Source organism: Notothenia rossii (genome assembly GCF_949606895.1).
Source record: "Notothenia rossii genome assembly, chromosome: 7".
NCBI classification, from domain to species: Eukaryota; Metazoa; Chordata; class Actinopteri; order Perciformes; family Nototheniidae; genus Notothenia; species Notothenia rossii.
The window spans coordinates 26,148,282-26,175,416 of record NC_136905.1 but is presented as its reverse complement, the minus strand read 5'-3'; the positions used below and the strand labels follow the sequence as shown (position 1 = coordinate 26,175,416).

At 42.4% G+C, this 27,135-nt stretch overlaps 1 protein-coding gene across 1 annotated transcript in view; it reads left to right on the top strand.

Moving 5' to 3' along the window:
• LOC307046356 (CUB and sushi domain-containing protein 3-like) overlaps positions 1 to 27,135 on the top strand; it is a 233,023-nt gene that overhangs the window by 142,958 nt on the left and 62,930 nt on the right. The window contains exons 44-54 of the mRNA XM_079692754.1: positions 356 to 501; positions 1,115 to 1,195; positions 2,218 to 2,331; positions 7,581 to 7,769; positions 9,029 to 9,187; positions 10,483 to 10,671; positions 18,656 to 18,841; positions 20,873 to 21,067; positions 21,796 to 21,969; positions 23,614 to 23,787; positions 24,449 to 24,622. Coding sequence (XP_079548880.1) covers positions 356 to 501; positions 1,115 to 1,195; positions 2,218 to 2,331; positions 7,581 to 7,769; positions 9,029 to 9,187; positions 10,483 to 10,671; positions 18,656 to 18,841; positions 20,873 to 21,067; positions 21,796 to 21,969; positions 23,614 to 23,787; positions 24,449 to 24,622 — 1,781 coding nt within the window. The remainder of the gene's footprint in view (positions 1 to 355; positions 502 to 1,114; positions 1,196 to 2,217; positions 2,332 to 7,580; positions 7,770 to 9,028; positions 9,188 to 10,482; positions 10,672 to 18,655; positions 18,842 to 20,872; positions 21,068 to 21,795; positions 21,970 to 23,613; positions 23,788 to 24,448; positions 24,623 to 27,135) is intronic.

Sequence of the window (27,135 nt, the reverse complement as noted above, 5' to 3'; positions counted from 1 at the left end):
GTGATAACAATACACACTCATTATGTTCACGAACAGAATATTAACTGCCTCGACACAAAGTGTTTTGCAGGGAACGAAGATGTCACAAAAGCTGTTGTTGATTTTGTACATTAATGCAAATTATTAATCATTAACCCCCCCTCACAAAAAAAACTGGAGGAGCTGACGGAGGCAAGAAGTTTTAGCACTACTGTATACAACATCATCAGGTTACTCATACTGAACTTGTTTTGACGCTATTGATTAAAGTGAAACTTTTTCTCAGGTTTTAAAAACAAAGTCCACAAGATTGCTTCTCTGTCCTCATCCTCCCTTCAATCTTTCATATATTTCCCCCTCCCCCTCTCTGATATAGGGATGGACCCGACCAGGCATCGCCTCAAATCGGTCAGTTCAGCGGCAACTCAGTGCAGGAGGGCGTGTCCACCACCGCCAATCAGGTCCTCATCAAATTCCACAGTGACTTCAGCACCAGCGGCTTCTTTGTCCTGAAATATTACGGTAACTCCCCCCTTTGATACCAGCTAAGTAAAACCCTTGTCCCGCTCTGCTGTAATCACCCCTATTTCTTCACTTCTCCACGTTGCTGGGAACATCGTGCGCTAATGAAGATCACAAAAGTATTCAGGGATATGGGGCCTGCCTTTCTATATTGGAACGCCTTTAATTTTCCCCCCTTTATGAGTCATTATCAGGCCTTTCTCATTTTGGTACATGGTAATGCTTCTAGTTCGGTGCAGTAATGAATAATGGATGCCTTTCTTATGCCTGTTTTTTGCCTGCACTATTAAAACGCCCCTTTTCGAGAAGAAGTTAATTAATAATAAAATGCCCCCCATCTCAGCTAAATGAGTGATTGGTTCTTGATGATCATGAACATAGGTGGCAATTTATGATCAAATCAAGTTTCAGCACGATGGGAGAGTAAAGAAAGTGCTGCAGTTGAATATATAATACATATATACACACACACACACACACACACACACACACACACACACACACACACACACACACACACACACACACACACACACACACACACACACACACACACACACACACACACGGCACAATTGAGTGCAAGCAAACACTGTTGTCCTCTCTCCAACAGCATACCAGCTGAGAGCCTGTCAGCCACCCCCTCCTGTCGCCAACGCCACCATCCTAACCGATAATGACGAGTTTGAAATAGGTTTGTCTTCTTTTATTTTGCTTGTTTACTGGCCATAGACAATGTGTTATTAAATAAATGTGCACTAGACATAAGCTAATTTGCTTGGACAGCCCTGGACAGAGAACTAAATGGGACTTGACGTATCTAATGGTTTCGCCCATTATTAATGAGTTAATTCCCCTGTCATCTAAACTCTTTATTTGTTCATTGAAAACAATTTTGCAGATGTTTTTATCTTTGCTGTAAGTCATGGTAATCTTTATGTGTAGTACATATTCATGAACAGATGTACATTCTCTAATGTCTACTGTATAATGGATGTATGTATTTATTAAGACTGCCCCTGTACAGATATTATTTTGGCCTTCACCAACTCATTCTACCTGGGATATCTTTCAAATCTCTCTTTATTGTTGCCGTTTTCTCTTCTTTCTCATAATTATTTCCATTCTTCTGAGTTTGGCGATTTATTCATGCGTTTTGCAATTAGATAGAAGTTTAAGGCAAGGGCTGATTAGCTCTTGAAGTAGGCCCTTTTTTGGTTCCAGTGTTCAGAAGTGAATCAAATTGGAAATCACATGGCTAGTGTCTGCCTTACTTTGTGTCTTTGAAATTGAGTGTAAATTAGATTTTGTGTGTGCATGCGTGTGTGCGCAATAACGCCTTCAGTACTCCAGCTATACCTAAGGGGGTGTCAATCTTCATTAGAAAATGTGTTGTTGATTACTCTTTGAAGTACTCGTACTGAGGAGGCTGCTCGTGTGTGTGTGTGTGTGTGTGTGTGTGTGTGTGTGTGTGTGTGTGTGTGTGTGTGTGTGTGTGTGTGTGTGTGTGTGTGTGTGTGTGTGTGTGTGTGTGTGTGTGTGTGTGTGTGTGTGTGTGTGTGTGTGTGTGTGTGTGTGTGTGTGTGTGTGTGTGTGTGTGTGTGTGTGTGTGTGTGTGTGTGTGTGTGTGTGTGTGTAGACGGATATGTCTTTCATATCCACTCCCAGCCTGCGTTTGTGTGTTTGAATAATTGCGTGTTATATGACTTCACACAGGGGACATCATTCAGTACTCGTGCCTGCCCGGCTTCACCTTAGTGGGCAGTGAGATTCTGACCTGCCGACTTGGAGAGAGGCTACAGATGGACGCACCCCCACCAGTCTGTCAAGGTTGGTTTTATTTAATGTACAATTATATGAGTATATTTTAATGTTTTTTGGTGGCATTTTTAATTATTATGAGTGTGTCTTTTCAAAGTTTGTTCAAATATTTGTGAATGCAGATCCCTCTTCAGTTGTGTATGCCTGAGTATGTGTGCTTGATGCCATTCTGCCAAGGTTGGTTGGAGTCGCAGCCAGCACCCACTGTTGCTGATACATCATTTAACAAACTGCCAGCAGGCCCCCTTCTAGCAAGCTCCTGGTGGCAAACAGCATCTCTTTTCTAATTCGTCAAGACTCACAGTCAGAATACTACTGACCCAAGATCATAGACCTGCTCTCCCCTAGAACCAGCACTCAACTGTGAAGGATCAGTGTGAAACAGATTACAGATCAGCAGTTTTCATCGACAAGTGTTTTTTGTGCAATGTAACAAGGTGGATGGAAAGCAGTCATGGCTGTTTTTTCTCCTTTGAAAGGGAACTCAGATGTAAGCCCTTAATCCTTGCTCAACGGGACCCGTGGGTTTGATTGATGTAAAATGTCTTTCTAGCCTTGTTTTCGAAACAACAAGCAAAGTAATAGAAATGTCTGTGTTGTCAGCATCAGAGATTTTCTTAAGACCAAAAAACAAACACCAACAGCCTGCTTGTAGTGCCAATACATCCCTGCCGCAGACAACAGAGTCCTCTTAAACCTTCTGTTCCCTGTGGGAAGATGTCTTTTGAAGGGCCCTGAAGTCCTTTGTGTAGTCTTGAGTTGATGAGCATTTGTCTTTTATTTTTTTTTCTAGAAACTATGAATAATCACATTGGAATTGTGATCAAGCCATGACAGATACTTGACAAACCCAGAGCCTGCATTCATAAAGTATCTTAGAATAGGACTAGTGATTTGGAACCTTTTTGCTCATCCCTGGCTATACTTATTTGATGCTTAACTTGATATCTTTGTTCTTTCCCTGTAGGGTTTTTGCGGCTGACATTGTTTTGCTCTCACAACTTGCCCTGATTTCATTTAAGTATGTGGAAAGAGAAGCAACAAATAGTTATGGCAGCTTAAATCGAGTGACCTGGTAATCCAAGCTGTGAAAGCTACTCACATTCCTATACTTTATTCATAAAAGGCTACATGCTGCACTGCACATTAACATTAGCATTGTGTTAACGTCTTGAATACAACAGCTTCTACCTTTTTATTGTGCTGCATTGAGCATTTTTTAGAAATTAATAATGTATAAAAGAAAAAGGGGTATAAAGTCCCGCAGCATTTTATGATCTTGTTACACATTGCAGAATAAAGAGAGAGATAGGGAAACGGAGGAGTAAAAATCTTAATTGTATATGTTCAGACTGCATAACAGCTGTCTGGCATACAGATTTACATTCACGTTAAGCATTGCAGTGAGATGTTTTTCATTTCATTGTTTGTTTACGAGTGACCAATCTAGCAGATCAGTAACAACTGTGAATGGTTCAGAATAATTTGATCTGTTTCTTCGGTGCCAAGGGAGGGCAGTCACTCTTTTGAGAGTACTGGGAGGTATTTCAAGCTCTCTTGTTGTGTTGGACTTGCCATCTCACCTTCTCATGTGTTACTGTTACACAGAGCCCTGCCAACACAGACTAGCTTCTATCAGCTAAAACTCATATACTGTATTTGAAATCATTTCACAGGCTTTCATTTGAGTGACTGAATTAACCTGCCAAATCCAGATTGGCAAAGCCTGTCGGGACTATTATTGGAGAACACTACATTGTTTTTCACTTGGTTTCATGTGAACGGCAATCAATATTACGGCAGAAATATTTTCTACTTTTTTATGTTTGACAGTATACATCTCATACATCATTGCGTTGTCCTACAAGTCCGGTTATCTAGGATATTGATTAAAAAGCAACATTTATATATAAAACATTAAGGTATAACAGTGGTTGTCCTAAATATGCGCAGTTACTGTACATTACAATCATGATAAGATATAGTTAGTATATATCTCGATCGAATATCTCCATAAATCCTGCATAAAATTGGCATTGGGACGTCTGGGTTAGTTATTTGTCGTTTGACATTTTCATGGATCACCCCATTATGGTAGTCAAGAATTCATTACATTTTCTTGTGCTGGATATGTTATGTCCTTGTGCCACCTCTAGCACGGAACTAATTGCTCTCCTTGGGAAATGTAAAATTGAACTTAATTTCAGTTGACCTGCTATTCACATCCTAGAGACCGCTGCAGTAAGCTTTTAAAGGAGCCATTTCCTGTCGGCTGCTTGCCGGAAAACCAATTCTCCAGTGTTCCTCCTTTTCGCTTTTGTTTGCTGTCAACCCTTCTGTTAATTGTCATTTTATGCTTATAAGATAACACTGAAATGTCCTTGCATGGCTATACACGTTCACCCTCAAATTCCACTGGTTTTTCAGATATTTCCCCAGACTCTGTCTCCAATGAGGAAGGTTGTGTATCAGCTTCAATCAAGGATATAGCCACAATTGAGTTTACTGCTGTGTATGCCCAGCAAGCCATCTGCCACATGCAGGTTGAGTCCGACCCATTACTTTTTGTAATATTGATCTTCACATTCCCATAGTTTTTCATTTGTCAGAAAACCTAATGAAAAGCAATTTCTGCTCTAACCTATCTCCATTATACTTATGTATGTTTATTTTTATGATGTCTCTGCAGCCGGCAATATGTATCAGTCGTTGCCATGGCATTCTTATTCTACACACAGTGATCTGAGTAAAAGAATAAACAATTACTGGTTTGCAATAGAAGTTACAGAACAAATGCCATTGGCAGTCCTGTTTAAAACATCACATTTTGCATGCATGCCATTGTAAATTACATTGAAATACTACCATACATAAATGGGTCAAAAGAGATTTGATTTATGTCAAAAACTAAATATAACTTCCATTTAACCATTTAATCATTATTCAGAGATGAATTTCCTGGTGATGTTGGGATATTTATTTACCTAGTAATGGTGCTATATTCTTTTTATATTAGTTTTTCAGGCAATACATGCATGTTTTGCAAAATACTGCATTTTCATAGTATCCTAATCAATATAGGAATACATTGTAAGTTTCAGTCTTTGTCCTGATCATGGTCCTCTAAAAAACAACCTCATTAAGTAAAAGTATTGAGGTGTCTGAAACAGTGTTAAGCCTCTCACAATTATTCTTTTTTTTAATCCCTGCCCCTAAAGTTTGAGGCAAGGCAATTTAAGACACAACTGTGCTTACTGGATGAACTTGTGTGTGTTGCGTGGCAACGTTAACTTATTAAACTATAGGGCTCAATTATTTCAATAACAAACTTGTGCCAGATATAGATTTAATCTGCATCTTAAAGCAATCCAAAATGGTAAAGCACCCCAGGGAATGGGATTGTGTTCAGTGTACAAAGCTGGCAACCCCAGTGCTAATATATGTATTTAAGTTGTAAAGAATGAAATCAGTAATTTAAGTAACTACTTTTTCACACATTTCTTTTAAGTTGAATTTGTGTCAGCTTTATGAAAATATTCTTACTGCCATCAGTATAAGTAGAGGCTCCTGCTGAGGAGAGAACTGAGGAAGCAGCGGCGTGAATTAACAGCACAGACAGAAGACCCCGTTATGAACTCCATCGTATGGTCAGTGAGACTCACAAGTCTCTAACATTCAACTTTAGACATACTTAAATCTCACATGCAAAATCAAGGCTCTCAACTACGTACAAAATACAGTTCAGACTATATTTGGGAAAGTGTGAACTTTAGAAAGCAGTGTTTGTAAATAATTTACAGTTTAGGAAACTGAAAAAAAATAAACCTGAAACTGGTTGAAAATGACATACTGATCACTGAACTGACACACTAACACTATTCTCAAAAAGCTTTGAGGTGTCATTATCCAAAATTCCTTTTTTTCCCCTTAATGAATAAATATTGAAATGATCCTTTCATCAGAAGTGTAAACTCATTAAGAAATGCACCCTGCACATTGCTCTTTAACTTTAGCCCTTATACTGTAGGTCAGCTTTGGTTTACCTTTTCTTCCGTATATGCTCATTAGAGCCCACTATATAAAGAAGAGGGATTGGAAATAAATACAAGTTAATACTTTTTTGAGAGATGTAAAAACCAGAAGTGTCTGATCAGGAAAGACTTCACTCAAGTATGTACTGAAAAATATGGATCACATCTATCACAAACTGCCAAGCAATGGTAGCTCATAAATACTGCTATTCGTAACAAATTGCTATATTAATTTATTTTCTGAGCAGATCGACTGGAGATTTGTTTCCTCCCTCATGAAAAGTGTTTCTATAAATATTGATTCTGCCATGAACAAATCCTTTTATGCTTTTGTCTTTTCTTTTTCTTTGATTCAAGTATTCAACTTTGTTGTTGATTTATTGTAATGAGACGCTTTGTTGACCTCAGTTCCCGCAGAGGATGATTGCTGTACTGTGTGCTTTAAGAAATGTATTTTTATTTAGAACCTTTCTGACTTTGACTTTTCGGAGATCATATCTGCCTGGTTTCTCTGAGCCAAAATCTGTGCTAGTTGAAACTGCAGCAACTCCCCAGAGGAATATTCCTATTGCTTTGTGTTAATTTTTTTCCTACTCTGCCTTTTTTTCTTGATATATGTCCAACTGTTCCCAGTGACCTTTTTATTTGGAGCACTTGTTCACATTAACCTTTTATATGCGTCATTTTTCTTCACTAGTGACACTGAAGAGAAACTTGTGTTAACAGCACAAAAGGCAAAGAAGGAAACAGAACTGTCATTTTCCAGCATGCCAGCCTAAAGGAAATTAAGGGAATGCTGTGAGCTGATTCACATCTACTCACACACACATACGCCTTACACACACCATTTTTCCCAAAAAAGATAGCTGTATCACTTATTCAGTTTTATAATTTGATGGATTGATATCAGGGGAGCCTGGTGACAGGAGCAGTCTCACCAGCTCAGCCCTTAGGTGCAATATCAGTGTGGCTGGAATGTAATTGTTTCCAGGACTAGTTATTTTTCCAATGTGATTACCACTGTCACAGTGGAGCATTCCTGTATTTTCTTTCTTCAAATCATCTTGCCTCATCTTTAATTGTACCTTCCAATCTCTTCCCTTTACCTCTGTTTATTCAGTTTTCTGCCTCCACTAGGTTTTCATCTCCCTCTCCCTTCTTCTCTTTTCTTTTCCCCCTGTTCTCCCTGTATCGCTGCATGCCCTTATACTGTTTCTGTTCTTCCAGTCCAATGTCCAGCCCATGAGGTGCGTTTTGACTCAACGGGGGTGATCTTGAGTCCAGGCTACCCTGACAACTACCCCAATCTCCAGATGTGCTCCTGGCTGATCAACGTGGAAAAGGGTTACAACATGACTCTTCACTTTGAGCTCTTCCAGACAGAGAAGGAGTTTGACATCTTGGAAATATTTGATGGTGGGTGCTGCTGGAATGTTGGTGTGAAAAATGTACTAAGCAGGATACAAACAATTTGAATCAAGCTAAATAATGTATGTGTTTGGTCTAGTGTTAAAATGGTAGTGGTTCTCAGTGGGAAAAACATTTTTTAACCACTGTTTCAGCATCTTATTTTAGAGCTGATTTTGGGTTCTAGTGTGTTAAGGGGTGGCAGTAGCTCAGTCTGTAGGGATTTGGCTGAGGAACGGAGGATCGCCTTTCCCAACAGATGAAATGCAGTGTTGACTGATGCTTTGAGAGGGGCCACATTGCCTCCTTGGCACTGCTGAGGGGCCTTTGATGAAGGCAATAGGCGCTTTCATGCCGGAGTACTTTTCCCCGTGCTTTTCCCGTTTAGTTCCGATAGTTCCTGGGATTTTGCGTTCACACCAAAAAGAGAACTTCGTTCATGAGAACTTGTACCCCCTTTGTAGTTCCAGAGAGGTGGTACTCTCCTGGGGAGAACATTTTTTTCCAATTGTTTATTGGCTGGGCGAATTGCAAACCACGGCCCGTAAAACGTTTTCAAAAGTTTTTTGAAGCCGCCATTGTATTTACTTGCATTAGCATTATTAGCATTAGCCCCGCGCACCAACGGAGAAAGAATAATTTATGGCAACACAAAAAAGAAAAGGCCTTGGCAGCCTTGGAGCGGTGGAGTGGTGAAGAGGTGTCGGCGTTCTGGCGATTTACTCCCCAACTCCGGGGACTTCCGGCCGGGGATTTCGGGTGGCAGTATACGCCGTGAAGTTGTTTGCGGCCTGCCAGTAAACCCAAACCAGAAGAAGAAGTGACGTCAGCGGCTTCATTTGCGTAATCTTCCCTCAGGGAATTTATTCCGCTGTGAACGCGATCTGTACTTAGTTCTATGGGGGTACTAAGTGCTGGGAACTAAGTACGGCAAAGTACTTGGTGTGAAAGCGGCTATTGGATCCTCAGACTGTTCCCTGGTCGCAATTTATCAAATCTGCTCGTTGCTCAGATTACTAGAATGAGTTAAAAAGCAGATTTCATACAAGTCCTCTAATTACATTTTAAATAAATGCAACTGTGTGTTTGATGCCATGATAAGGCATTTGGAAATGTTAAACACTATATGCTCTGGTGTTCTCACCACACACCTGCACTTAGTGCTATTTAACTAGGAAACAAATGAAGATGCATGTTTGCGTCGGTCTACATTAATGCTTGTTATTCTGGTACATTATGTTTGTGTCTGTCCGTCTGTCTGTGTTCAGGTCCCAACATCTACGGGCAGAGCCTGGCATCCCTCAGCGGTGACATTGAGACGCCCTTCAGCCTGACTACCGCCGGCCACCAGCTCCTGCTGCGCTGGTCCTCTGACCACGGCACCAACAGACGTGGCTTCCACATCAGATACGTGGGTGAGTATCAAAGTATGTATCCAGCTTATAATCATACTTTTACTAGTGCTATTTCAATATACTTTATCTCTTAACTAGAGAGAAGTGATAAAAGTCATGGGTTTTTAAGGCATTTATATTGTCAACACTCTCTGGAGATGCTTCAATTGAACGAGTGATAACAATAAATAGGGAATATGTATTCATCGAGGCTTCTCTGCTGCAGCTACTGCATTTTACTGAGGATACAATGTGACCCCATGATATTTTTATCACATTATGCTATGAATGATCTTATTTTTTTAGATTTAAAAATTTATAAATTGACAAAACTACTTTGAATTTCCACGAACATTTCAAATGGCTCACTATAAGAGCAACATGAGGCAGGAAAAATAAATCACTGCAAGACTTCCATGTTGTTATGCACTCCCTAACTTAAAAAGGTTGGTAAATTCTTAATTGGTTCTTTAATAAAGCAAGCGGTACTATGCAAGAGCAGCAAAGGGGATCTTCTTCCATTTGAAATGCATCAATGATAATGAAAAAAGCATAAAAGACATGATTTTTTTATGTTGTGCCTCTCCATTATATTTAATACACTAGAGTGTTACTGTGAAAGTAAGTCGGTGTGATGAATTTTGTAAAGAAAACTCCTCCTTGACTTGATTGACTTGAACAGGAACTGACTTAAACCCCTGTGTGTGTCTTTTCTACTGAAATCCCTGCTTTCTTCCAGTCATCCTGATTTGAAGAAATGTTTGATGGCATTTGTGAAGCACACATCCCTGCCTGGGTTTTTCTGTCCCATCGGCTATTCGGTGCTCATATTCTGGAAATCAAATGTACCTTTTTTGTGTTCGATGGGCTGTAAGATGAGGGGAAAGTAAGGCTTTGGAACAAATAACTAGAGGATGCATGAGTATTGCTTGTGTTAAATCAAATTGAATATGTGCGTGCCCATAGGCCACGAGAGGAATAGTAATAATGTGATTTTGAGGACTTCCTTTGGCACACAGCCTGAGTGCTAAATAGATGTGACAGTCCTCAGGCATCTTCCCTTATTATCTTTCTGAATGTAAAATGGAGCCTCGCTGTGACTAAAATGTTCACCTGAGTCTTTCTCTAGAGGAGCTTTGTTAAAGCCTCTAATCGTTTCCTTTCCTCTGCTTAATCTCTCTTTTTCTCTAGTAATATCTGTTTATCTGTTCTCTATTTCCTTTTCTGTGACTGTATTCTCACCTTCTGTTGTTGCCTCTCTCCTCTCCCTTTCCTCGATATTCATCCCGCTCCTCTCCCGTGTTCCTTTATTCCTCCATCCATTGTAGCGATGTACTGCAGTACCCCAGACTCCCCACAACACGGATTTGTCGTGAGCCAGACCGGAGGTCACCTGAACAGCATGGTGCGCTGGGCCTGCGACAGGGGCTACAAGCTGATCGGAAAGGGAACAGCTGTGTGCAAGAAGACCCCCTATGACTTCTATGCCTGGGACTCGCCGGTTCCCGCGTGTCAAGGTGAGCAAATCAGCCCTGGCAGCCTTTTATTTGTAACTTCACCCTACCTGTTTCCCTGTTCTTCTGGTCACTGCCTCTGCAACTCTCTGCTCAGCAGGGGTAGACAGGCATGCACTTGAGGCACCCGTGTGTCTCAGCACAAGCTCCATTCCTGTGTTGTTAACAGCTGAACTGAATCCTGCCTGATTGAGAGCCAGAACCCTGTCAGGTGGAAAAGAAACAGAAATCAATCCTTCATTCTTCTGTCAATTTCCACTTCTTCAAATTACTTTGGCTAACTCTCCATTAGCATGCAGTGTCTGCCGCTGTTTGGTCTCACTCAACTAATTGGGTTCTTTGATGCGCACATGTGAAATGTGTGCATATGCGTGGGCATGATTGCATGCACTACACAAATACTCACACCGCTGCAAACAGCAACAGATGGTGTTCTCAATTGCATTTGATCATGATGCAATGCAATCAAAATATGTATGTCATGTACTTTAAATGATATAAAAACACTCCACACCTGTGATTAATTCCGTCAGCTTGGTAATTGCACATAGTAGCTCTTGCAGAGCACATAAACCCAACCGTAGCTGCAAATAAATTAATTTATTCATACATATGCTGTCCATATGCATATGCTAGATGCTAGTGATTACATTACACCATCAATCCTTCATTCTTTCAAATCCATATTGAATGATGTGTTGAGAATACAGAGTACATGAATCCATCAATGTTGCTTGTGCGTGTCAAAGGAAGAGCAATGACCTAAATAATGTTTCAGGCCCAAAGACCTAAGCTGTAATAAAGACTTCATCCTCTTAACGATGAAACTTTCCATCTGCAGTGTGGGAAAGTGTTTAGTGCGTGTGATTAGCATATGTTAGTATGTGACTTAGCAGTACTTGCAAATGAATGCTGATTGATTCTCTCATGGAGAGGTGAGGGGCAACGTAATGGCTCCCGGCCATGCTGCCAGATTCCTACCTTTGATGTTTCACAGTGTGCAGCTACCATTGCTGCTCCATTTTATCCTGTGTGTGTGTGTGTGTTTGCATAACTGTTCCCATTTAGTCTGGCCCCGCAGATGTTGGTTTCCCCGCTTGACTCACCCCCTCTGACTGATGATAAACACCTTGAATCGTGCTATCTTGAGCTTTCTGTCTGCTATATTCTCTGAGGCCATAGTTACTAAGATTCACTCTATGTGTAGAGACAAGGACACAGTGCTGAGTGGGAGTCTTTTTGTGTGTGAGAGCTTCATATTTAGAGTTACTGTTGTTACAAGTTACAGAAACGTGTTACTTTCATGAGTTTGCCTTAAGTGTTGTCAACTTCAACTTTCTTATTTTTAAGGGAAATTGTCTTGCAGCCAGGTAAAACATAGAACAGAGGCACAAAAAAATTACATGAATATATCAAGTGAAAGCAGTTAGCCTAAAGTATGTCATCGATAAAACCATCAACATCAGCCCCCACTAGTTTATTGAAAAAAATAATCATCATCATTAGACAGTTTAGTTGCCTGAAAAATAAAGGAATTAGGCCTCAGATTTTCCCATACAGGGGATGAAGGACACTGAAAGAAGTCTAGAGCCATACAAACGGCTTTCTCATCAAAAGATATGAGACGGATCACAGTTTAACACCAATTATCAAATTATCCATAAAAACTGAAAAATGTACAGAGCAAATATTCTATTGTTTTCCCATATAGTGTCTTTTCATTCTGGAAAGATAAATTCAATACTTTGGAAACATGTTTACAAAACAAGAATTCCTTATCTTTTAACTGAAGATTCACAACATTACTGCAACCAAAACAAAACAGTGTTTAACATTGGAAATGTTCATTTTGTAGATTTTCTAATTAGGAAGAGGATGAACAATTGCGTTTGTTTTTCTATTGAACATATCATGCAAGTTCTCATTCATAACACTCCGTTCGATGTCTCACTATGGGATGCGCCTCAACGCGTATGCAAACAGAAGCATCAATCTCATTACGCCGATCCTGATTGGCTGGTGGTCTTGACGTCTACGTCAGGGAATCCACCCACCCTATAAGTAGCTTGCGCTACGACGCAGCGTCATTCAAACACCTCTTCTCGCTTCAGAGCACATCTCGAATTATCAGTAGCCGGGCTAGCTTAACGGTCCACAGACTGAACCCAAAGCTAACATTCGGTCGACGGGCGCTTGCCGGTTACTTTTTTGCTTTGCAAGAAGACTGAACAATATTAACACACCAGTTAATATTGTAATCTGCCTCGCCGTTTCTTTCTTTCGAAATTACGGTAAGGTTTGAATTTTTTCTTCAAGCTAGTAACATACCTGTTGCTAGTTTTTCTTCCCTCCACACGGACACCACGGTAGCGAGGACGTTCTCTTTTCTCTCTCACCAGAGGAGACAGAGATAAAAACAAAAGGTATTAACACACCAGTTAATATTCTTTAAAGAACAAAATCTACGCCGTCGCTTTTTCCTTTCGGATTAACGACAAGGTTGGATTTTTTTCTCGGTAACGTACCTGTTACTAGCGTGTCCACTCCACGCCGACACCCCGGCGAACAAAGATAGACCCTTCTCTCCCTCACACCAGAGGAGTCAGGGATTGGAGGCTCGGCTATGCGGCTGCGAGTTTAAGATCTCAGGCACAGACTCACACCAGGTCTGCTCGTCCTGCCTCGGGCTGGAACACGCCCAGGAGGCTATCGATAACACCGGCTCGTGCGGGCATTGTGCCCGCTTCACCATTAAGAGCCCCTGCCGACGGCTAGCACGCCAAGCTAGCTTGTTGGGACAGGACCCCCTCATGTCCGCTGATTCGCCGGCCGGCAATCAAGACATGGTGGCGTCCGCCGCAGAGATTGAGCTCCGCGCTGTGTCAGGCTGGGGCTCAATAACAGCGGCAGCCGCGAGAGCGGAGCCCCGCGCCGTGTCAGCCTGGGGCTCCCAACTGGACCTCACAAATTATGGTGGTACAGGAGAGAGCCAGGTGGCTCAACCTGACGAACCTTCCAGACCGGGAAAAAGAGGATGTTCTGGACATGCCTATTGTTCCCAAGGGCATATTTGGCTCCGCTCTAGCTTCGATGCAGCTGAGATGCGAATCAAAAAAGAAGGAAGACGAGGCTCCCCAGCTCTGTCTCCCCAGAAGGGTCCAGCCGCCACCTTCAACGGCCCCGCAGCAGGCCTTCACTCAAGCTGCCTCATGTCCTGCCCGGTTCAAGATACCGAAGCAGCAGAGACCACAGCCCGTCCCGGGTCCCCAGCCCAGGCACGAGGCGAGGATGAGCTGGCCAAGAAGATCTCCGGTTCCGGCAGCTGCCGCTCAGGCACAGCCGACCCAGGTTTTCAGCCACCAGGCGAGGAAGAAGACGCGGGCGGCCTGACAGCATCCTCTCCTCGACGAGAGATGCTCATGTGTTTTCGCGGTGCCATCATGCCCCCATCTTCCCGCCGCCTCGAGTGATGCCAGAATGTCATCCTCAAGTTCGCGCCATAAGGGAAATGGACTTAACATCAAAGACAGCAAGTTCCGCTGCCTGTTTAAGTCACACAAACACATGTCATCATTATTGTTTCCTAATAAATCATTTTCCACTGTCGTTTCCAGGCTTGAAGCCAAGGGCGCTGTCAATAAAAATGAAAAGAAAAACAATAAAAACAATAAACAGCCTGTCGTCCACCCCTCTTTTGAGAGTGGCTGCTGCCTCTCTCAAAAGGCGGACATTAGACGGGATTGTGAAGGCACCACCGCCACGCGCATGCGCAGTGTCGGCCGGGGTTGTCAACCTGGGGTACCACCGTGTTCAGACACTAGAGGGCCCCATAACACAACAAATAAAGACACAGAGGGCAGACGACAGAGACGTGACATCTCCACTCGCTTTGAGAAGTGAAAAGTGGAAGATGCTCACAGATTCTGCTTGGGTTTTCAAGACAGTAACACGGGGCTACAGGCTCCAATTCGCTGTCGCCCCCCCTCGCTTCTCGGGCATTCTGTATTCACAAGCCCGGGGAGAGTCGGCCCATATTCTGGAGCAAGAGATTTTCTCGCTAATAGAAAAGAAGGCTATATCGATAATACCCGCCGAACCGAGTCAGAGCGGCTTTTATTCCAAGTATTTCCTCGTTCCCAAACGGAGAGGGAACAGAATTCGGCCTATACTAGATTCGAGAGTTCTGAACAAATATCTCAAAAGATACAAATTCAGAATGCTCACTCACACGTCTCTCTCGCGTCTCGTGCGCCAGAACGACTGGTTCACATCAGTCGACCTGAAAGATGCGTATTTCCACATCCCAGTATATTACCCACACAGGAAATATCTGAGGTTCGCCTTTCAGGGTGTCTGTTACGAGTACAGAGTCCTTCCCTTCGGTCTGTCTCTCAGCCCGCGAGTGTTTGTACGATGTACGGAAGCCGCGATAGCCCCGTTAAGACAACAGGGTATTTGCTTGGCAACTTATCTGGACGACTGGCTGCTTGTCGCACAGTCGGAGCAAGAGGCTATTACGCAGACGAATGTCCTCGTAAAACACCTGCTCGATCTGGGTTTCGTAATAAACACAGAAAAGAGCATGTTGTCCCCAGCCCAGACTGTACTCTTCCTGGGCCTACACCTGAATTCGGTGCCCTTTACAGCCCGCCTGTCAGCAGAAAGAGTGAAAGCCTTCAGAGCGTGCCTCGCTCATTTCCGGCTACGCAAATATGTTCTCTTCAGATCATGTCTGCGGTTACTGGGGCTCATGGCGTCAGCCATCCTGGTGGTACAACTGGGACGCTTACACATGAGGGAGTTTCAGCACTGGGTAGCTGCCCTCAGACTGGACCCCGCGCATCATGGTGCGCGGAGAGTGATGGTCACTATGAAATGCGTAATGGCACTGCGCCACTGGCTGCACCCGACTTTTCTAGTACGGGGCGTGCCTATGGGTGCTGTCCTATCGCGGAAGGTGGTCACCACAGACGCATGTCTGACGGGCTGGGGGGGTATATACGAAGGTCGACCTGTGAGGGGTCTCTGGAGACCTCCAACGGTCACACATAAATTACCTGGAGCTTTTAGCGGTGTTCCTCACCCTGACACGCTTTCTGCCTTTTCTCAGAGGACATCATGTCCTCGTGAGGACAGACAACACGACCACAATATCGTATATAAACCGCCAAGGGGTTTGCGTTCTCTCCAGTTACACATGCTGGCATGCAAACTGATCTTATGGAGCTGCGGACGTCTCCTCTCACTGAGAGCGACGCACGTACCAGGAGTGATGAACCTCGGGCAGATCTGCTGTCCAGAGGTGCACCACTATATGCAGACTGGACTCTACATCCAATGGTTGTGAGTAAGCTGTGGGTACGTTACGGCCGAGCCGCGGTAGATCTGTTCACATCAAAAGAAAATGCTCAATGTCAGCTGTTCTTTTCAATGCGCGATTTAAACGCACCGTTAGGCGTGGACGCGCTCGCGCACGTTTGGCCTCCGTTCCTTCTGTACGCGTTCCCACCCCTGGCTCTGATACCCCCAAATCTGGCCAAAGTGAGAGAACAAAACCACACACTGATCCTGATAGCTCCGCACTGGCCTGCAATGTACTGGCTCGCGGAGATATATCAGCTGCTGTGCGGGCAGCCGTGGCAGCTCCCACTACGCAGGGACATACTGTCTCAGGCGGGGGGGACGATCTTTCACCCACACCCAGAGCGCTTGGCACTATGGGCCTGGCCCGCGAGTGGTACAATCTAAATACAGTGGGGCTCCCTCAGAAGGTGATAAACACTATTCAGAGTGCAAGAGTTTCCTCCACCAGGTCTCTCTATGACTGTAAGTGGAGGGTGTTTGAGGAGTGGTGCCTTCAAAAAGGACACATCTCTTTTCAATGTCCTGTCGGGGTGATTTTATCATTTCTACAGGACCTAATTGATAAACACAGAGCTTTCTCTACGATCAAAGTGTACCTGGCTGCTATTGCTGCATGCCATGTGGGCTTTGAGGGAAAGACGGCTAGCCAACATCCTTTGGTCTGCCGTTTTATGAAAGGGGCTCGCAGGCTCCTCCTTGTTTCCTTGTCACTGGTGCCCTTATGGGACTTGGCAGTGGTTTTAGATGGGCTCACTCGACCTCCATTTGAATCCCTGGAAGAAGCTGACATGAAACACCTGTCACTCAAGACAGTGCAGTTACTGGCTCTGGCATCTGCCAAGCGAGTCAGTGACATTCATGCGCTCTCTGTCCATCCTTCATGCACTCAGTTTGCCCCGGGGCTAACGAGAGTGTTGCTGAAGCCCAACCCTGCCTTTATACCTAAGGTGGTTGGCTCATGTACCCCCATTGACATTGTGGCATTTCCTCCGCCGCTGTGTTCCTCAGAGGAACAGCGGCCGAATTTGTTGTGTCCAGTTCGTGCTTTACGCACCTATATGGACAGCTCAAAAGAGTTTTGTTGCAATGACCAACTCTTTATATCCTGGGCTAACCCTCAGAAGGGCAAGCCCGCAGGGTTTGCAGGCACCAACGGGCCTGCGTGCTCATTCTACTCGTGGACTGGCTACATCCTGGGCGTTGTTCAAGGGTGTTTCCATCCAAGATATTTGTGCAGCAGCGAGCTGGTCCTCACCGCCTACTTTTGTCCGCTTTTACAGGCTAGATGTCTCTGCTCCAAGTGTGGCCCGTGCAGTGCTGGGCCCCTTGTTGAGACAGGGTTCTACCTCTTAAGTTCTGGTTGTTTTGGTGATTTTCAAGATAAGCATGTCTAGCAATACGGGAGTTTCAATATCCCATAGTGAGACATCGAACGGAGTGTTATGAATGAGAACTATAGGTTACTGAGATTGATGCTTCTGTTTGCATACGCGTTGAGGCGCATCCCATAGTGAGAAATCTCACTTCATGTTACTCTGAGAACTCGGGTTACGTAAGTAACCTATAGTTTGTTGACTGACTGATATGTGCAAAGGTCACTCTAATGTATATTAAATATGCATCCTAAAACAATAAGTTGAGAGTTCTGAATGAAAACTGTCCAGAGATTAATACAATTGTTCAGTCTGATAATCCATAAAATACATATTTGAAATGTAATCAAGAAGTAAATTAAATGTATGTCTCCTAAAAAATACTTTGGTGAGCTAATTTCTTATTAAAAATAAATGAGTGAATTGCCACCAACCATTACAAAGTATCACATGGAAGGGTTTTTGATACTTAGGTGTATCAGTCTGTCAACCTATTAATTCAAATGTGCGAGGGCTCCTAGGAATTCTGTTTAGTGTCTAATGTTTGTTTTTCTTAATTAAATGTTTTCTATTGTTTTTTCTCATGTATTGGATTAAAAAAAATTACATTATTCATATTGCACCTTTCAAACAGGGAGAGTAGTTTAGAAACCCATTGGAACAAGATAAATAAAAACACACACAGGCAAATACTGCAGAATAAAAGCAAACAATGAAATACAGAAAGGCATAACAATGAAACATGTAAAAGATAAGAATAAAACATAGAAAGTGACAACTAGTTGAAGGCAATTTGAATGAATATGTTTTTGGTTTCTAAAATGTTCTCAGAGCTTTAATTTCTTATACCTTTGGGTGGGGAATTCCCTGGTTTAATGCATTGTCAAAAAAGGCAGAGAATATAGGAGGCCCTGAAGCATTATAAAGCGATTAAGAGTTACAAGAGCCTTATAAAGAGTAAAATAACAACAAATATATATTCTAAAAGACACTTTAAGCAAAGGAATTGGTTTATTGTCGACATGACTCAGAACGCTCAAGCATCATTATTGTAAATGCATTTGGTGGGTGTAAAAACGTTTTCCTAAGATTGTCAGTCGGCATAGTGTCCAGCTAAATTAAATCAGCCCTTATTGTTTTTTAACATTTTCTAACAAAATGACTGTCAAGTGAAAATGTGTCCCTCTGAAGATCTCCAGTACTGTATATGTGAGATGTTTCTTGAACACCCTTCCTCTCACCGCCTGCAGCTGTGTCCTGTGGCGTACCCACCGCGCCAGTGAACGGAGGTGTGCTCGCTACTGATTACTCTGTCGCCACGCGGGTGACCTACTTCTGCAACAACGGCTACCGGCTCTCCTCCAAAGAGCTGACGACCACAGTCTGCCAGCCAGACGGCACCTGGAGCAACCACAACAAGATCCCCCGATGCATTGGTGAGTGGAGGATGTTGGGGAGGAGAGAGGGTGATTTAGAGAGACGGGGTAACCGCAGGAACCCATCGTTCGGTTGACAGTGGGAAGATGAAGTTCAGAGATGAGGATAGGAAAGAGTTATGCAGAAAGCCCCGCGTTTGGAAAACTGACAGTTGTTTGGAGGCGAATAGAGTTTGAAAAAGCCAGTTTGAAGAGTTCTTGAACATCAGACAGTTCAACAAAACACCGTACTGTAATGTGGGGCGTCATGGAATATGGACTGCAGTACCAACATTACCACGCGTTGTGGTTTCATCCCAGAAACACTCGATACCATGGGCGCGGGAAGGGGGGTGCTGAGGGCGCTGCAGCACCCCCTAGCAGCAGGCAGGGGGTGCGGAGCTCCTCTGTCTGAATTATTATTTGACGGTTATTGCTGCTCCCGCTGTGCATAATCTGTGTAATATGTAGCCAATAAATTCCACATTGTTGGTAAAATAATATTTTGGCCTGCCCCGAATGTTTTTTCTGTAGCCCCGGACAATTCTACCTCATTAATATAATACATTAACCGTGCTTTACGTGAACCTCATCAAGACACTAGAAAGGACGGCAGGACTGTAATTTCCCGTGTTCAGTGAATGCAACAGAGGCAAGACACTAGACCAATCAGAGAGTTGCATGGAAATAAAAGTGTGCTTGTGTCATTCAAGCTCGCGGCTCTGTGTGTGTGCGGAAATAGCGCATTTAGTGTGTGTGAGAGAGGGGGAGAGACTGAGAGGGACCGGTGCCAGCAGCAGGGACCGTGTTGTTAGCATCTGGTTAGCTAGCTGCACTAACGGACATACGGAGCTGTTTGTTCCACAACAAGCTGGAGGAGAGCTCTCCTCTCAGACTGAGAGGCTCAGGTGAGCTAAAGGACTCTCTGAGTGTTTAGATAGTTAACTTTAGTCTAAGTTATCTCAGTGGGTCTCAAACGGTTTGGTCAAAAATTATTCAAAAGATTATTTCCGCGGCACACCTTCATATGATCATTATAGTTATAAAAAAAATAAGAGAATAAAGTAAAAACAGTTATGAAATACTATATGGCAGTAAAACAAGAATTCAGTTTGAAAGGGGAGTGATTTGTAAAATATCCATAAAGAAAAAGAACATCTGCTTACAGTTGTGTTTCATCTGGGTGTTGAGAGATGTATCCATAGATCTCTTAATGTTGCTCTCAAAGTGCACCAGATTGATGCTTTTAACTTCAATATTTAAAAAAAATCTTCCCGGGGGAGCATCCCCCCGGACCCCCCTAGAGGAGGTGAGGTCCGCTCCCCACTCGTAAAAAATAGCACTTTACCCCTGCCTATATGCCGTGAGCTGATTATCGAGCCTTCATTGTAACAGTCGCGGGTTTACTGTGTGTTTGCGTGTGGGGAGTTTTTTTGTGCGTGCTCAAAAGTGCCCGTAATAGTGTTCACTGGAGTCCAGCACCTCAGCACCCCCACTCAAAATACCTTCCCGCGCCTCTGCTCGATACTGTTGTGTAGTGTTAATAAGACGGATGGATGAAAGTGAGGGTAAAAAGTTTGGAAGAAATCTGTAGCTGGCAGGGAGTGAATGTTTTACATGCCAATGCAACTCCCCCAAGTTTGAAAGTCAGTGTAACTAGTGATTGACAACATTGTTTACTATTGAGACCAATGTGTATTCCCTGCTGTATACGTCTCTCACAGTCAAAAAAAGATGCAGTTTGTTTGAGACTCATTTGGATTTAACGAATGCCGGTTTATAAACAGCTTTCTTTTGGAACATTTGTATACATTAAATTCAGAAGTTTCTATTTACATGACATGGATTAGTCATTCTACTGATTAAGATGCTATTTCTGTTTCTTCAACACTGCTTGCTTGTTCTTTTTGTTAACAGGTTTGGACTTAGCAATGTGTGTACAGGGGATACAAAACAACATTAAAACAGAAGTCATTTCATTCTGAACATTCCTAACTCACAATGTCCACTCTCCTCTGCATCCCCTCTCTTGTGTCTCCTTTTTTGGCACAGTCATCATGTGCCCTAGTCTCAGCTCCTTCTCTCTGGACCATGGCAAATGGAGGATCGTCAACGGTTCGCACTATGAGTACGGAACTAAAATTATCTTCACCTGCAACCCCGGATTCTACCGCGTTGGCCCCGCCCACATCCAGTGCCTGGCCAATGGGGTGTGGAGCTGGAGAAGTGAGCGGCCTCGTTGTAGAAGTGAGTGACTTCTGTTTCAGTTCTACATACAATCAGAGGAACACTTTTGGCTATACACATTCACTTCCATTTTTTTGCATAGCTTTATCATGAAAAATTAAACCACGGTGCATGATTTAATCCTAAACTGTATATATGTTTAATTAATTTCAGAGCAAAGATAGAATAACATTGAATGAATCTGATTTGATGATTTTTATTTAACAAAATAAAAAAACCTATATATATCCTACATTAAAAGACATACCACACGTGCAGAGAAGCTAATTCACAGCAATGATCAACTTAATTATGCCCTTTTGTTTTTTTTACCTGTTCACCTTTAAGCCTAGAGCCTAGGCTATATATTGTTTATTACCGGAGTTGGAAATAAACGTTCTTCTATGCTGCCATTGGAGCTGCATTTTGAATAGCAAAAGAGCTGAATAGCCTGTGTAATGGAAAAAGGAAGTTCCAGCTTGCCTGATGAAAGATGTTGGTACAAAGGACAAACACCATCATTATCCTCCCCATGAAAAAGTACAGGTCACTCCTTTACCGCATTGAGGTCGGTAAGATGGGTGTAAATGGCTGTGTCTCCCATTGACTCTGAAGATGTAAGCCAATTCCAATCTCCTCCTTTCTGTCTTGTTTTCTCTCCCTCATTTTTCTGGCGTCTTGTTCTTTCATTATGTGCCTCCTCCATCTTCTTCCTCCTCTTATTTACAACAATGTTTGTCTTACTGCAGTCATTTCCTGTGGAGATCTGTCCACTCCTCCTAATGGGAAGAAAATTGGGACCCAAAATACATTTGGAGCATCAGCTATTTTCAGCTGTAACGTTGGCTATGTTTTAACTGGATCTACGGTTAGAGAGTGTCTCCTGTCCGGCCTCTGGAGTGGGATGCAGATTCACTGCCTAGGTAAGCAGGATCTTAACGTTACCTTAATGTTTAAAAAGGAAAGCCTTGAGCTGGGTCAAACACAGCTTGTGATGTTTTCAAACTGCATTATTTTTGGTTGGGCCAGAATGCCCAGACTAGAACCAGCAGAGGGTGGCTGCAATCAGTTATGTTGCCAATTGTATATAGTATATAGTACAATAAACTGAAAGATTCAACATTTGTTGTCGTCTGTTTCAACAATCACGTCGGTACTAAACGCTGCCAGTTTAGACCTTCTTGCACACAGCAGCTTTTTATAGACCAAGAAATCAAAAGGTAAAAATACTTTTTATTGGCACTACCTTTAGTTAATTGGAGCATATTGCTGTACAGTAAAGCCTCCGAGTGAGTGCGGTTTGCTGTTTCTAAAATGTTAAACGTGAGAGCAGCTTTGGAGCCACAGCTGGCCTGACACTACGAGACTCTTGCCAAGCTGTACCACACTTTGAGCTGCTGTTAAGATATATAAACAAGCACATATGCCACAGCTAAGCTTACCACAGCTCATCTCAGCTCTGTACTGTTGAAGAAAATGAGACCTAGGTAATTACTTGAGCCGCATTCAAACCCACGCAGCAGCAGAATGTGATGGTCTCCCTGGCAGATGCAGTAGTCCGTTTATCAACCCTGTGGCGGCAGCACTCTGCACTGCAAACTCCGCTCAAGATTGGCTCAGTTCATTAAAAGAAGGGCACCTCTCTCTTGTTTAGTAATATGACATTCAGGGTTAGCCTAGCCAGGGACCTCCCGGTACACTGCAGTCGCCTACTTCAGCAATATCTTCGTAGAATCCCTCTGCTCTCAAGTGTAGTGTGATAATAAAATGCTCGGCTGAGTTTCTTGGTGCACGAGTGAATTAGGGAAATCAGGCTCACAGTCAGTGGCAATTTCCCAGGTTTTAAGTGGCAGTGGAAATCTCAGCAAGAATCCTTCTCTCTGAAAGGCATTTATTTAGCTGAAGGTAATATGATTACGTTCTTCAGGGAGTTTCACGTGTGTCTCTTTCTTCTGTAGATGAGAAAAGCTGAGTTATCAAACTTCAGAGAAGCTAAACCCAATACAAATTTAGAAAAAATAATTCAGAGATAATGAGCTGAAAAATGCTTTCCAAATCCAATATGTTTCATCAATTTTGTTTGCTGGCATTTTAATTCCAAGACCTTTTAAGTTACCCGGTTCCTCATTTCATTTTATAATACAGTTGTCAAAATGCAAAGTTATTCAAACATGTTAACGCAGTTAAAATTGTGTTTCTAGCCTGCAACTATCCTCCATCGGTTCAGCGGACCACACTGCAGGCTATTATTTGAATAACACTTGAGAGCTTAACTTAAGTATTGCACCACAGGACTGATCAGCTACGATTACTCTTGGTGATTTGTGATGCAAAGTAAATTTCATCTGGTGCAAAAAAGAGATCCCCAAATAGGCAGCAACTGAATCTTGTTCAAAAAGCAGAGTGTTATTTATACCTTACACCACGGGCATTACAGTATGTGTACTTTCTTTTCCTGGTCTCCGTTTCCAAAACAAATGTGATCTTGTTGAAATATATTAGATGGGTTATCATTAAGCAAAAAGGCAATAACAAATGTTTACGATGCTGCATGTTCTTCCCCGCAGCTGGTCACTGTGGCGTTCCAGAGCAGATTGTAAATGGGCAGGTGATTGGGGAAAACTTTGGTTATAGAGACACAGTGGTTTACCAATGCAACCCCGGATTCCGGCTCATTGGCTCCTCAGTACGGATCTGCCAGCAGGAACATGGCTGGTCTGGACAGCTCCCAGTTTGTATCTGTAAGTACTTTAAAACCAATTCTCACTGCCTGATTGACCGCATCTTGGAAACTGTATTTTATCAGAGATTCCCAACTTACCCTTCAGATACAAAATAGCTGATGGAGGGTGTTGCTTTTATCGTTCCTGGATTTTAATTAGCTAATTATGTAAGGGAGCTTTGAATATGTAAATGTGCATTCACAATAAAGAAAGGGATACTACAAAATGTGAGGGTTTTACAAAATGTGATGGTTTAATTGCAATGTTTAAAATAATTCTAATGTGTAATCAATGTTAAAAAGCTTCCTGCAATTCTCAAAGTTTCCTGCAGCTTTAGTTTGAGAAGGGCTCAAGCCTATAGTTGGTACACATCTTCACAATGGGATTTACCCTCCCCCAATCCAAATCATGTCTTGATTCTTAATTACCCTCTTGTTCTTTGAGGTTAATGATATGGTAATGATATTCCTATGATAGTTATCACTGTATGTCACCTATCGATCATGATTATTGAATTTTGTGTCCCTCCCTTATTCTCCCCCTCTTTACACACTTTCTATATATTCCACCCCTCCCTTTACCTCTTCTCTGAACTCATTCCTCGCTGCCTTTCATTTTTCATCCTCCTATCTACATAATTTTTCTTGACACATCCCCGGGTGATGCGTGTCAACTTCAGCTGTCACATGTGGCCACCCCGGTAGTCCCATATATGGCCGCACCACGGGCGATGGCTTCAACTACAACGATGTGGTGCGCTTCTCCTGCAACAAAGGCTACACCCTTGAAGGGCCCTCCACCGCTCAGTGCCAGGCCAGCCGCCAGTGGAGCCGGCAGCCACCGACATGCAGAGGTAAAATCCAGCCACAGTGCCCCTGCAGATTAGATACATGATTGGCATCTGGATTGACTTAAAGTATTAGAAAGATGCAGATGTATCCTGACAGTTGAACTAAAAAGATGCTTGTCTCTGCCAGCATGTTCAGCTGAGGCTCAATCTGCAGACATTGCCTCAGGAGGCAAGACAGACAAGAATCCAAAAATAAAAAGCTAAATTGACTGCAAGAATTTGGAACCAGCATCATATTATTATGCACACCGCTAACTTTCAGCAATGATCCCTTTCTGATACCTCTGATTATCACTAAAGCAGAGTAATGTTTGGTGACAGAAGCCACTTCTGTCTAATTCTGCTCCTGTGATCAGGCTAGTCCTCAGTGGAGCAGGAAGCTGCCAGCGAGCGGGAGTAGGATCCAGCCTTGGAACTGAATGAAATGGCTTTTGCAGGTGCTTTGTGATGCTTCAGGAATCAGAGGCTAGGATGACCACAAGAATCCAGCAGCCAGCAGATGTATCATGATCATTCAGGAATCAGCAGCCTGTATCTGCCAGCATGCGCAGGCATAGACACAGAAGCAGAATTGATAGAAATTGTGTCCACATAAGTATTGATTTAAATGAAAAAAATCCCTCTTTTCCAGTTTTCAGAGTACAGCATTAGGTAGCAACATCTGGAACCCTTTCCTCAGAGCGAAAGCAGAAAGACAGCTATAACGAGCTTGCAGCAAAATATATCGAAAGGGAAGACTAAATTGGGAATTGTTTCTACATTTTCTCTGCTATTTTTTTTTACCAAGAGGCTTGCTGCAAGGAGAAATTACTTTGAAGGCAAGAAAGCTCACAGTACATTTAGTAGAAGCCATCTTATTAGGACTGTCGGTTGGCGGCTGTGTTTCAGTTGTGTCCAATTGTAGTGTGCCCAGGTAGTCCTCATTAGTGCTGTGTTTACAATCAACCATTGTCCACATATTTTTCTGTGAGACCACACGAGAGGAAAGTGTACTTGTTTGCCAAATATCGTTTTGACAGTTTGACAATATGTTGCTGTATTTTCTACTATTAATTTACATTATATTCCCCATAATAAAATGACAAAAGAGGTATATCGATAGTATGATGGAAGCTATTTAAAATATAAATGATTAAAAAATACCTTCATATATGCCTTTGAAAAAGTCTCCAGCTTTGGACAGATATGTACTGTATTGCAGTGCTAAGATGTGGTAATGTACTGTAGGTGCATGTCACTTGGAAATGATATAACACAAGGTAACAGACAAAGAAGCAATAATTGAAATGCAATTAAAGAAGTGCCTTTAAGAGAGATCCATTGTGGCTTTAATTGGTCTGCTACCTCTGGATCTAGTCTGCCAAGGCTAGATTTGCCAGACTTTGCCCATTTAAAGATACCTCTCCTCTTGGCATGAGGTTTTTTTGGCAGTCGGATGTGAAGAGAGAGACACAGTTTTCATTACTGTGAATAGCCCTGTAGAGACAGACCTGGTAAAACATCAGATGAGTAAAATCGTATTAAACTGTCATGACTCCCTTTTTTCAAAACATGTGTTTGTTCCCAATAACAATTTCTCACTGTATGCCAGCTTTTTCCACACATTTGCATTATTGATTTAACTTGATGTTGCTCTGAACTTAATTTCACCCTAATCTACTTTTAGCTGTCTAAACCACTCTGTCAGCAGTATGGTTTTAGAGTCATCTACTGCTCCCTTTAAATGGATGCTTGTGAATGTGTAACAATAGATGTGCCTTTGTTCTTTTGTTTTAAGGAGGAAGTGTTAGGTATCATAACTGAAAAGTGAAAACACTTAAAAATAGCCTGGACTCACTCGTCTCCATGTTTATAAACAGAGAGAGCATATAAACAGTTCTATATTTAACTCGAGAATAAACATGCCTACAGATAGCATTTATGCAAATGAGGAACCAACCCACAACAATGGTGCTGGTGGTAGTTAATTAGGCAGAAGGACACATGGCTCTGCCAGTATGTGTTATGTTTTCAGTGCAGTATATGCCATGTTGGGGTATAATTATAATGACAGAATATATTTTGCCTAGATACTGTTAACTTGAAGCGTACAGTATATGTGATTGACTATAGATATTATATAGGCATAGGCAAATTGCACAAAAATCATCTGAATACTACAGTATGACAAACCCTTTACAGTTAAGTCAGAGAAAATGTAATCGTATATAGTAACAGCGTTTAGTCAAATGTTATTTTTGCTATATTTAATCTGCTTCTGTGCAGTGGTTATGTCTGCAACATGAACATAAGTGCATTAAAACCTCATTCACAAAGTTGATTGTACACACATTATTCATTAGATGGATCTAGAAATATTGCCAAGAAGTGAATATTCACTTTGGCTCAATATATTTTATTTTACCATACATTAATGTATATAGATGATTCAATTCAATTATCAATAAACACCATACCTAATTTGATATGTATGAAATGTGCCAGAAACTGTTCTACTAAACATTATTACAATAAAA